The sequence below is a fragment of the Chiloscyllium plagiosum genome, chromosome 21, assembly GCF_004010195.1.
Source record: "Chiloscyllium plagiosum isolate BGI_BamShark_2017 chromosome 21, ASM401019v2, whole genome shotgun sequence".
In the NCBI taxonomy this organism is placed as follows: domain Eukaryota; kingdom Metazoa; phylum Chordata; class Chondrichthyes; order Orectolobiformes; family Hemiscylliidae; genus Chiloscyllium; species Chiloscyllium plagiosum.
In genome coordinates this window covers 1,724,043-1,736,214 of record NC_057730.1, presented here as the reverse complement: position 1 = coordinate 1,736,214, position 12,172 = coordinate 1,724,043, and the positions used below count along the sequence as shown (strand labels likewise).

Here is a 12,172-nt window from a genome sequence, read left to right as displayed (position 1 = left end):
TCCCCTGCAACCGCAAGAAATGCAAAACTTGCGCCCACACCTCCCCCCTTACTTCCCTCCAAGGCCCCAAGGGATACTTCCATATCCGCCACAAATTCACCTGCACCTCCACACACATCATTTATTGCATCCGCTGCATCCGATGTGGCCTCCTCTATATCGGGGAGACAGGCCGCCTACTTGCGGAATGTTTCAGAGAACACCTCTGGGACACCTGCAGTCCTCACTTTCTCCCTGACAAACTCAAGAGTATGGATCAGTACTTGGAACTATGATGTTGTGGCTATTATGGAGTCTTGGCTATCACAAAGGCAGGAATGGTTGTTGGATTTTCCAGGGTTTTAGATATTTCAAAAGGAATAGCGGGGAAGGTAAAAGAGGTAGAGGCATGGATTTGCTCATCAGGGATGGTGTCAAAGCTGCAGAAAATGAGATCATCGAGGAGGGTTTGTCCACAGAGGGTGGAAGTCAGAAACAGGAAAGGAGCAGTTGCTTTATTGAGAGCTTTCTACAGACCCCCCCAATAGCAACAGACATACAAAAGAGCAGATTGGGAGGCATATTTTGAAAATGTGCAGAAGTAACAGGGTTGTTGTCATGTGAGACTTTAACTTCCCTAATATTGTTTGGAACCTACTTAGTTCAGATAGTTTGCATGGAGCAGTTTTTTGTCAGGTGTGTTCAGGAGGCTTTCTTGACACAATATGTAGATAGGTCGACTAGAGGGGAGGCCATATTGGATTTGGTGCTTGCCAACGAACCATGCGGGTGTCTGATCTCTGTGGGAGAGCATTTTGGTGATAGTGATCACAACTCCCTGAAATTTAGATTAGATTAGATTCCCTACAGTGTGGAAACAGGCCCTTTGGCCCAACCAGTTCACACTGACCCTCCAAACAGTAACCCACCTAGACCCATTCCCCTCTGACTAATGCACCTAACATTACGGGCAATTTAGAATGGCCAATTCACCTGACCTGCACATCTTTGGACTGTGGGAGGAAACCGAAGCACCCGGAGGAAACCCACACAGACACGGGGAGAATGTGCAAACTCCACACAGATAGTCGTCCGAGACTGGAATCGAACCTGGGACCCTGGTGCTGTGAGGCAGCAGTGCTAACCACTGAGCCCTTACAATACTCATGGAGAGGGATAGGAGCAGATGGTATTGGAAAGTATTTAATTGTGGGAGGGGGAATTACAATGCCATTAGGCAGGACCTCTGGTGCCTAAGTTGGGAATGTATGTTCTCAGGGAAATGCAGAATAGAAATGTGGAGGTTGTTTCAGAAGCACTCTGCTGATGGTGGGACAAATCTGTCTAGCACTAAGGCTAAGAAGGGTTGGTAGGTTGAAAGAACCTTTGGTGACAAGGGATATGGAACATCTAGTCAAGAGGAAGAAGGAAGCTTACTCAAGGTTGAGGAGGCAAAGATCAGACATGGCTTTAGAGGGTTACAAGGTAGCCAGGAAGGAACTGAAGAATGGACTTAGGTGAGCTACAGGAGGCATGAAAAAAGCTATAGCAGGTCGGATTAAGGAAAACCCTAAGGCGTGAGGAACAAGAGGATAGCCAGTGTGAGGGTAGGGCCGATCAGGGATAGTGGGGGGATCTTGCATCTGGAGTCGGAGTAAGTAGGGAAGGTCCTTAATGAATATTTTGCTTCAGTATTCACTACTGAATAGGACCTTGATGTTTCGGAGGACAACGTGAAACAGACTAATATGCCAGAATGATGTTAGGAAGGAGGATGTGCTGAGAATTTTTAAAAACATCGGATTGATAAATCCCCTGGGCCAGTCGGGATATACCCTTAGTTACTACAGGAAGTGAGGAAAGAGATTGCTGCACCGTTGGCGATGATCTGTGTCCTCACTGTCCACTGGAGTAGTGCCAGATGGTTGGAATGTGGCAAAGGTTACTCCCTTGTTCAAGAAAGGGGATAGGGGTAATCCTGGGAATTGTAGACCACTCAGTCAGTCTTACATCTGTGGTGCGCAAGGTATTGGAGAGGATTCCAAGAGACAGGATTTATGATTACTCGGAAAACCATAGTTTGATTAGAGATACTCAGCACGGCTTTGTGAAGGGCAGGTCATGCCTCACAAGCCTTATTGAATTCTTCGAGGATATGACAAAACACATTGATAAAGGGAGAGCAGTGGATGTGACATACATGGATTTTAGCAAGGCATTTCATAAGGTTCCCCATGGTAGGCTCATTCAGAAAGTAAGGAGGCATGGGATACAGGGAAACCTGTCTGTCTGGATACAGAATTGGCTGGCCCATTAGAGGACAAGAGGGTGGTGGTAGTTGGAACATATTCAGCCTGGAGCTTTGTAATCAGTGGTGTTCCGCGGGATCGGTCCTGGGACCTCTGCTCTTCGTGATTTTTATAAATGACTTGGATGAGGAAATGGAAGGGTGGGTTTGCTGATTAAACAAAGCTTGGTGGACAGGCAGATAGTGTGGAGGGCTATTGTAGATTGCAACAAGACATTGACAGGATGCAGAACTGGGCTGATAAGTGGCAGATGGCGTTCAACATGGAAAAGTGTGAAGTCATTCACTGTGGAAGGTCGAATTTGAAAGCAAAATACAGGGTTAAAGGCAGATGGATCTTGGGGTACATGCCCATAGATCCCTCAAAGTTGCTACCCAGGTTGATAGGGTTATTAAGAAGACGTACGGTGTGTTGGCTTTCATTAACAGGGCATTGAGTTTAAGAGTTGTGAGGTTATGCTGCAGCTCTAGAGAGTGCTGGTTACACCACTAGTATGTTCAGTTCTGGTTGCCTTATTATAGGAAAGATGCAGAAGTTTTAGAGAGGGTGCAGAGGAGATTTACCAGGATCCTGCCTGGACTGGAGAGTATGTCTTATGAAGAAAGCTCGAGGGAGTTAGGACTTTTCTCACTGCAGCGAAGGAGGATGAGAAGTAACTTGATAGAGGTGTACAAGATGATGAAAGGCATAGATACAGTGGATAGCCAGAGACTTTTTCCCAGGGCAGAAAGGGTCATCACGAGGGGCATAACTTCAAGGTGATTGGAGGAAAGTTTAGGGGAGATGGCAGAGGTAGATTCTTTACAGAGTAGTGGATACATGGAATGCACTGCCAGCAGTGGTAGTAGATTCAGATACATTAGGGACATTTAAGCGATTGTTGATTAGGCACAACGAAGGGTATGTATGTTACTCCGACTTTAGAGTCGGATAAAAGATCGGCACGACATCGAGGGCCGACAGCCTGTTCTGTGCTGTTTTATGTTTAAATACATAATTTGTCATTTTTCACTTTTTGAAACTGACATTTTGAAACCAAAGGAAATAAAAGCAAAATAGAATACAGGAACTAGAAGAGGAGGTGGTGATTCCATCACTTACATGTATTCTGTAACAGGGGCATTGCTGACCGTATGTGCTGCAGCAGGAATACTGGTCTCACTACCAAAACTACTCCCACAGCTGTACAGGCTGGGCATGTGAACTCTGTACAGGTTGTCATGTTGCTGGCGGTTTCCTTGTGGGCTCACAATATCCTCGTCGCCATCATCATCAACATGACTATTTTCAGAAAGGGAAATACAAACAGAATCAAAATCAGGCATGGCACTCTTATTAAACTAATGCATAATACTACAATATAATATTCAGTCTGGCGTACATTTTGTTCCTTAACATGTTGAAGGCACAAAATAAATTATACTTTTAATGCATTTTTATATTCAATACATTTATATATCTTTTTTAAACATACTGTATTTGCTCGAAGTGCTGAGGTTATATAAAATAAACAATTTTTTAAAAACTGCTCCCTTGCAGATGTTGTTGCTATTGCGTTTGCAACATGATACACTAATTAATATTCTCCCTGACTGTAGCATTACTGGAAATTCCCACAGGTTGACCTCATTTCTCCTGTGAACCAGAGATATGCCCTTGACAGGTAGCAAGATCAGAGAATCCTTTGTCACTGTATTCCAAGTTATTAGAAAATGTCATAGAAAATATCATACATTATTGAAGTATTTCATTCACCAGCATTAATTGTCATTAGTATCTCTAGGATTCTACTGACCTCTAAAAACCTAGTGTAGACTTTTACACAAGATCAACTTTTACGAGTAGATATGGTACCAAAGAATTAACCAGCTGTACATCTATAAGATTAGAAGATGTCCATCAGCTCATACCATTTTGACTCAGAGTACCAAACTAATGTGGAATTTGACTTTCATGCACCTCACGGTGTCCCTCCTGCCAAGGTGATAGGGATAGTCTACCCATCTTTCAGTCATCAGATCCTTAAGGGGCCATATGGTATGGGCACCCTGCCATGGGCAGTCCCAACTTCCTAGTAACAACTGTCACTGGAGCGGATGGCAAGGTGTGAAACGTGGATGGGAAATGGGGAAAACGAGCCTCAGCAAGGAGACGAATAGTCTCTGATCAGCAAGGCAGGCAGGACAATTCCCATGAGCTTCCATTGGTTACAAGGTGCCTGAACAGGATGGATTCCTCCCCAAACCCATAAACACCACAGCAGCCTCACCAATTGGCATGGGAACCCTACTTTTGGTAAAATACCACAGCAACAGGAGAAACTGACTATCTGCTCACTTTAAGGACCTCAACTGGTCTATCTGCTTTTGAATCCTGATTCTTGACTGAAAGAACTGATCAAATAAATTTGACTTTAAATGAGAATATATTTTACTGCATACGTGGCATAGTAAATACTACCATTTTGAAGGAACAGAGTCATGAGATGACCTGACGAGTTTTTGAATGATGATTGGGAAAGTTGAAAGGTTGACAAAAAAAAAAGAGATCCTTGGCTTTATAAATTGAGGCACAAAACAAATTGTAATGAAAGATTAAATAGAATTGTACCAAAGATGAAAGATTTCCATTATATGGACAAACTAGATAAATTGGTGGCATTCTCAGAGCCAAATAGGTGAGACAGATATGTGATAGATATATTCAAAACCTGAAAGAGCTTTGGTAAGGAGAAATTGTCAGTAGCATAAGGGTTAATAACCAGAAGACACAGCCAAACAGGTGGGTACAAGAACCAAAGGTGATGAGCTATTATTTTTAAATTTGCAAATCAGGGTGACCTGAAAAATACTCTCTCTCAAAAGGTGGGGCGGGGGCAGATTAGTGACGACTCAATGGTACGTGAGAAAGAGAGAGAGAGAGATAGAGACAGAAGAGAGATAGACAGGGAAAACCCTGAGAGAGCGAGAGAGAGAGAGAACGACAGACAGACAGACAGAAAGTTGGGCAATCAAAGGAATGGGTAAAGGTGTCTGGGAGAATGAATGGCTGCAAATGGGGATCATTAGTTGCTGATTTTGTGGTAGCAGCCCATGTGATGACATGTTCTGATGTGTGGGGTTTGGGATAAGGATGTGGAAGAACGTGCTCAAGATCTAAAATTATTGAACTCCGTATCGAGTCCAGAAGGCTATAGGGTCCTCAAGTGGAAAATGAGGTACTTTCTTCCAGCTTGCACTGAACTTCAGTGGAGCAAGCCTGAGCCAGAGACTTTGGCCAGGGAACCAGGTGGTGTGTGTTGAAGTGGCAGGCAACAGGAAGCTCAGGGATTTTTTGCAGACAAACTTTAAGTGTTCTGCCATGCAGTCACTCAGTCTGCATTTCATCTCCCCAATGTAGAGGGGAACACATTATGAGCAGCAAATGCAGCAGACTGCATTGAGAGGAAGGTGCGTTTGGAGCCTTGGCTAGTGAGGACTGAGTAAGTAAACAGGCATTTTTCATTTGGGAATTGCAAGGGAAGCTGCCAAGAGGGTGTGGGGAGTCGTTGGAAGTGAAGCAGGAGGAGACAGGGTGTCCACAAGGGAACAGTCCAGTGGAAGTCTGTCTGGTGGTGGTGGAAATAGCGGCTAGTCATCCATTGGATATGGATGCTGGTGAGAAGGTAGGTGAGGACAAGGGGGACCCTATCACTGTTGTAGAAAGGAATAGAAGGGGTGAGGGACGAAATGCGCGAGATGGGCTGGACACAACATGACTGTCAACCACTGTGATGGGCAATCGTTGGTTGAGGAAGAAGGTGGACATTTTGGAAGCCCCTTTGCAGAAGCTGGCATCATCAGAATAGATGTGAAAGAGAATCTGGGAGAATGGATACAGTCTTTACAGGAAGCAGAGTGTGAGGATGTACATTCAAGGTAAGTGTCAGAATCAGTGGGTTCTAAGTGGATATTGGTGGCTAGCCGATTCCCAGAAATGGAGGAAGAGAAGGAAAGAGTCACAGATAGGCCAGGTGAAGGTGAGGGCAGGATGGAAATTGGAAGCAAAATTGAGAAATGTTTCCAATTACAGACGAGGAGGAATCAGCACTGTTGATGTCACTGATGTAGTGGGGTCAGAGTACGACTGAAACAAGGAATGTTCCACGCACCCCACAAATAGACAGGCATAACTGGGACCCATATGGGTTCATGGCCACACCCCTGACACGTAGAAAGTGGGAGAAGTTAAAGGAAAGGTTGTTCAAACTAAGGACGAGGTCAGTCAGGCAGAAGAGGGTGGTGGTGGATGGGGTGGGTTCAGGCTGTTTTCCAGGAAGAAGCAGAAAGCGCTGACACATATCCTGTACAGATATTTTCAAATCAATATGTTCATGGATAGCAGTGAGTTGAGGAGTGCGTAGGTTAAGTTATTTTATTTTACATTACGAATAACTCTCGGCACATCGTGGGCCAAAGGGCCTGTTCTGTGCTGTACTTTCTATGTTATGACACGTCTGGGCTTGAACCCAGTTCTTCTGGCTCAGAGGTAGGGACATTACCACCGTGCCATAAAAGTCTCAATGTGCTGCTGAGATTCCAAATGCGGTTTACCACTAGAGGGTGCAACAGCACTGCTGATGCCTCACCACATGACAGTCAATGTGTTACTGCAGCAATGTAAAAGCTTGGGGCCTTCACAGGCTGATTGCCATGGAATCTTGTAGGCCATGTTAACAAAAAAAACTGAATGGTCCCATTTATTTGCCAATTTCAATTTATTGGCCAACTAAGGATGTGTAAATCTCTAGGCCTGCAAACTTTGAACAAAAAATAAATAATAAATGTAAAATACATCGGAGCTGTCATAGCTTAGGTCCGCATATGGTGTACAGGATGTAATTTGAACTCCAGTGCAATACATCCGTCTGCAACCAACTAGATCCTTACTTTGCGATAGTAAGGACTGCAGATGCTGGAAGTCAGAGTCAATAAAACGTGGAACTGGAAAAGCACAGTGGGTCAGACAGCATCAGAGGAGCAGGAAAGTCGACATTTTGGGTCAGGAACCTTCATCAGGTCCTGGGTTATAAGGCAGTCCTCTTACTTCAGCAACACGTTTGGTGGTTAGTATAACCTGAAAGATACGGTGTGTCATGAAAGGGGAGAAGTTGAGGAGGGGGATATGGTGTGGTAACCTCAGCCAGTGTGGGAATTGAACTCATACTGTTGGTGTCACTCTGCATCGCAAACCAACTGTCCAGCCAGCTGAACTAACCAACCCTCAGGATACAACAGCTTGTGCAGCAAGCACAATTTTACATTCTTGCTCAAACTGACGTCAGGTTATATACATTTTGAAACATCCAGTTAACATAAAGCAAAGTGGTAAGATCCAGGTTATTGGTTGCAAGGTATGCTACTGAATTATGTACTCATCTAGATCAAAGTATTTCTAGATGATTTGGATATGAACATAGGAGGTATGGTTAGTAAGGGTGTAGATGACACCAAAATTGGAGGTGTAGTGGACAGGGAAGAAGGTTACCTCAGAGTACATTGGAATCTTGATCAGATGGACCAATGGGTTGAGGAGTGGCAGATGGAGTTTAATTTAGATAAGCATGAGACGCTGCATTTTGGAAAGGGCAGGTCCTGCCTGGGGAGTGCTGTTGAACAAACAGACCTTGGAGTAAAGTTTTATAGTTCCTTGGAAGCGGATCTACTGGTAGAAAAAATAGTAAAGAAGGTATTTGGTATGCTTTCCTTTATACCAAGTGGTCAGAACATTGAGTATAGGAGTTGGGAAGTCATGTTGTGGCTGTACAGGACATTGTCAAGGCCACTTTTGGAATATTGTGTGCAATTCTGGTCTCCCTCCTACAGGAAGGATGTTGTGAAACTTGAAAGGGCTCCGAAAAGATTCACACGAATGTTGCCTGGATTGGATGGTTTGAGCGATAGGGAGAAGCTGAACAGGCTGAGGCTGTTTTCTCTGGAGTGTCGGAGGCTGAGAGGTAACCTTACAAAAGTTTAAAAGTCATGAGGGGCAAGGATAAGGTAAATATACAAGGTCTTTTCCCAAGGGTGGGGGGAGTCCAGAACTATAGGGCATTGGTTTAGGGTGAGAGGGGAAAGATTTAAAAGAGACCTAAGGGGCAACATTTTCATAGAGGGCATGGGACATGTATGGAATAACTGCCAGAGGAAGTAGTGGAGGCTGGTACAGTTAAAGCATTTAAAGGCATCTGAGTGCATATATGAATAGGAAAGGTTAAGAGGGATATGGGCCCAGTACTGCCAAATGGGACTAGATTAATTTAGGATACCTGTTCAACATGAATGAGTTGGACCAAAGGGACTGTTTCTGTGCTGTATATCTCTAAACAAGCTGTCTATACAAGTTGTTCAAAAAAGAAATAGAGAAGAAAGCAGGAGAGGTGGGAGTATTGGTTAAGGAGATGATTACAATACTAGAGAGAGAAGACATCCTAGTGGAATCAAATACAGAATCTATCCAGTTAGTTAAGCAGTAGAGGTAGCATTACTCTTCTGATGCATTCTACAGCTAGCCACTGATGGCAAAGATATAGAGGAATACAACTATTGGAAAATTACAATGAAGTGCAAGTCCTTTCTGAATGTTATCTTCTCGATTACCAGTATTTAAGTGAGATAGTGACAGTGCTACCCCATCCTTTCTTTAAATTCTTAATCCACAAGACCATTTCAAATGACAACAGAACTCGGCTATTTGGCCAATCATGTCTGCTCCAACATTCAATCGTGGCTGATAAGCTTCTTAACCCAATTCTCCTGCCTTCTCCCTTTAACCCTTGATCCCCTTACTTATCAAGAATCTCTGTCTTAAATACATTCAATGACTTGGCCTCCACTGCTCTCTGCAGTCACAAGTTCCACACATTCTCCACCCTTTGTCTGAAGAAATTCCTCTTCATCTCAGTTTTAAAGGGTTATTCCTTCACTGAGGCTATGCCCTTGGGTTCTAATCTCTTCTACTAGTGGAAACATTTTCTCCCAATTCATTCTATCCAGATATCTCGATGTTCTGTCAGTTTCAATAAGAACCCCCTCCCACCCCCATCCTTCTAAGTACAGCCCCAGAGTCCACAACCACTCCTTATATGATTAGTTCCTCATACCCATGATCATTCTTGTAAACCTTCTTCAGACTCTCTCAACACCAGGACATCATTCCTTAGATATGGGACTCAAAACTACTAACAATATTCTGAATATGTTCTAACCAGAATCTTGTACTGCTGAGGCTGTAGATCTCTGCTACTGTATTCTAGCCATCTTGAAATGAATGTTAACATGAATGTTGAGAATCCTGTATTAGGACTCCCAAGTTCCTTTGTTTTCCAGATTTCTGAAGCCTCTCCCATTTAGAAAATAATCTACATCTCTATTCTTCCGACCAAGGTGCAAAACCTCACACTGTATTCCATCTGATACTTCTTTGCCCACTTTCCTAGCCTGCCCTTCTGCAGCCTCCCCACTTCCTCAACACTACCTGCCTCCTACCTATCTTTGTGTTATCTATAAACTTAGCAACAATGCCCTCAGTTTCTTCATCCAGATGATTTAATGAGCAGTTGCGGTCCCAAAACAGATCCCTGTGCAGCTCCACCTGTCACCAACTTCCATCCTGAAAAAGGAATCCTTTATCCCTACTCTCTGCCTTATACCAGTCAGCCAATCCATTATCCATGTTAGCATCTTGTCCCTAACACAACAGACTCTATGTTCTTATTCAGCAGCCCCCTGTGCTACGCCTTGTCAAAGGCTTCTGGAAATCCATCACGTCTACTGTCTCTCCTTTGTCTAACTTCCACATTACCTCCCCAAAGAAATCTAGCATATTTGTCAGTCATAACCTCTCTTTGACTAACCCATATTGACTCCACCCTATTTGACCATGCACTTCCAATTAACCCATCTTTAATAATGGACTTTTAAATTTTACCAATGACTGTGATCAGGCTAATTGGCCCTGTCTTTTGCCTGCCTCCTTTTTTAAATAGGGTTGCACCTCTGCCATTTTCCGGTCCTCTGGGAGCTTCCCTGACTCCAGTGATTCCTGAAAAATCACCACCAATGCCTCCACAATCTCCTCAGCTTTTCTTCTTCAGAACTCTGGTGTGGAATCTGGGTAATTATCCACCTTCGGGACCTCTCAGCTTCCCCAGCAGCTTCTCCCTAATAATGGCCACTAGTGTCTTCCACCATGAAAACTGATGTAAAGTAACTATTCCTCTGCCTGTTACTACTTCCTTTCAGTAGTCCAATGTTCACTCCTGCTTCTCTCCAACTTTTACATATCTAAATACACTTTTGGAATTTTCTTTCATACTGTTAACTAGCTTATCCTCATTTCTTCAACCCCCATCCCTTAACTGTTTTTTTCAGTTATGCTCCTCTGGCTTTTAAAGGTTTCCTAATCCTCTGGCTTCCCACTAATCTTCACCACATTGTATACTTTTCCTTTTATGCTGTCCCTGACTTCTCGTCAGCCGTGGTTGCCTTGCCTTCCCATCAGTATATTTCTTTTTATCTTGGCTAAATTTCTGCTGTGCCTACCCAATTACCCCCAGAACAAAGAACATTACAACACTGAAGCAGGCGCTTTAGCCCTCCAAGCCTGTGCCAACACATTTTGCCCTTCCATACCAAAACAATCTTCACTTCCAGGATCTGTATCCCTCTATTCCTTTCTTATTCATGTATTTGTCCAGGTGCTTCTTGAATGCTGCTACTGTGTTTGCTTCTACCACCTCCTCTGGCAGCACGTTTCAGGCACTCACCATCCTCTGTGTGAAAAACCTGCATTGCATATTTCTTTTAAACTCTATCCTCCCTGCATTTTGAGCCTGTGTCCCTGAGTAATTGAGGAGAAAGTGAGGTCTGCAGATGCTGGAGATCAGAGCTGGAAATGTGTTGCTGGAAAAGCGCAGCAGGTCAGGCAGCATCCAGGGAACAGGAGAATCAACGTTTCGGGCATAAGCCCTTCTTCAGGAAGAAGGGCTTATGCCCGAAACGTTGATTCTCCTGTTCCCTGGATGCTGCCTGACTCCCTGAGTAATTGACCCCTCAGCCGAGAAAAGTGTCATACTTTCCACTCTATCCATGCCATCTGCAACCTTATAAACTTCTATCAGGTCACCCCTCAACCTCCTGTTGTCCAGTGAAAACAAACCCAGTCTATCCAACCTTTATTCATAGCTAAAATCCCCCATACCCGGCAACATCCTGGTAAACCTTTTCTGTACCTTTGCCATTTCCGCTCCATGTCTTCCCTGCCAGGCTCTGCTTCTAGTGAACGCTGTCCAGCTCCTCCCTCAGTTATTTTTACTGCATTGTAAATCCTTCTTGCTCTTCCTCTCCTGGCTCTATTTGCAGCTTCTAAATCAGCTTAAATTTAGCATTGACACAGAAGTGGGATGAGAGGAGCAGGATTGGGAATGCAAATAACCATATCTTGAATCGATGGCTTCACTCCAGCTGCTGTCAAACACTACCTTGGAAATAACACCCGCTCCACTGGCCAACTCTGCCTGCATGCAGGCAATCTTCCCCTTACCCCGTCCCCAATGGAGGAGTTCCAGACTAGTTTAAATGCACAAAACTCAGATAAGGACATCGACAGGCCTGATGCAGAAAGGTCTGACATATACTGCTGGAAATCTAAATTAGAGTGGTGCTGGAAAAGCACAGCAGTTCAGGCAGCATCCGAGGAGCAGTAAAATCGACCTTTCGGGCAAAAGCCCTTCATCAGGAATACAGGCAGAGAGCCTGAAGGGTGGAGAGATAAGTGAGAGGAGGTTGGGGGTGGGGAGAAAGTTGCATAGAGTACAATAGGTGAGTAGGGGAGGGGATGAAGGT

General features: G+C 44.1%; 1 protein-coding gene across 3 annotated transcripts in view; it reads right to left on the bottom strand.

Annotated features, from left to right (window-relative positions):
* The window catches only part of LOC122560473 (protein tweety homolog 3-like), a 301,083-nt gene that overhangs the window by 35,109 nt on the left and 253,802 nt on the right, over nt 1-12,172 (bottom strand). For all 3 annotated transcript variants that reach the window (XM_043711109.1, XM_043711111.1, XM_043711110.1), the window contains exon 12: nt 3,390-3,569. In XM_043711109.1, coding sequence (XP_043567044.1) covers nt 3,390-3,569 — 180 coding nt within the window. The remainder of the gene's footprint in view (nt 1-3,389; nt 3,570-12,172) is intronic.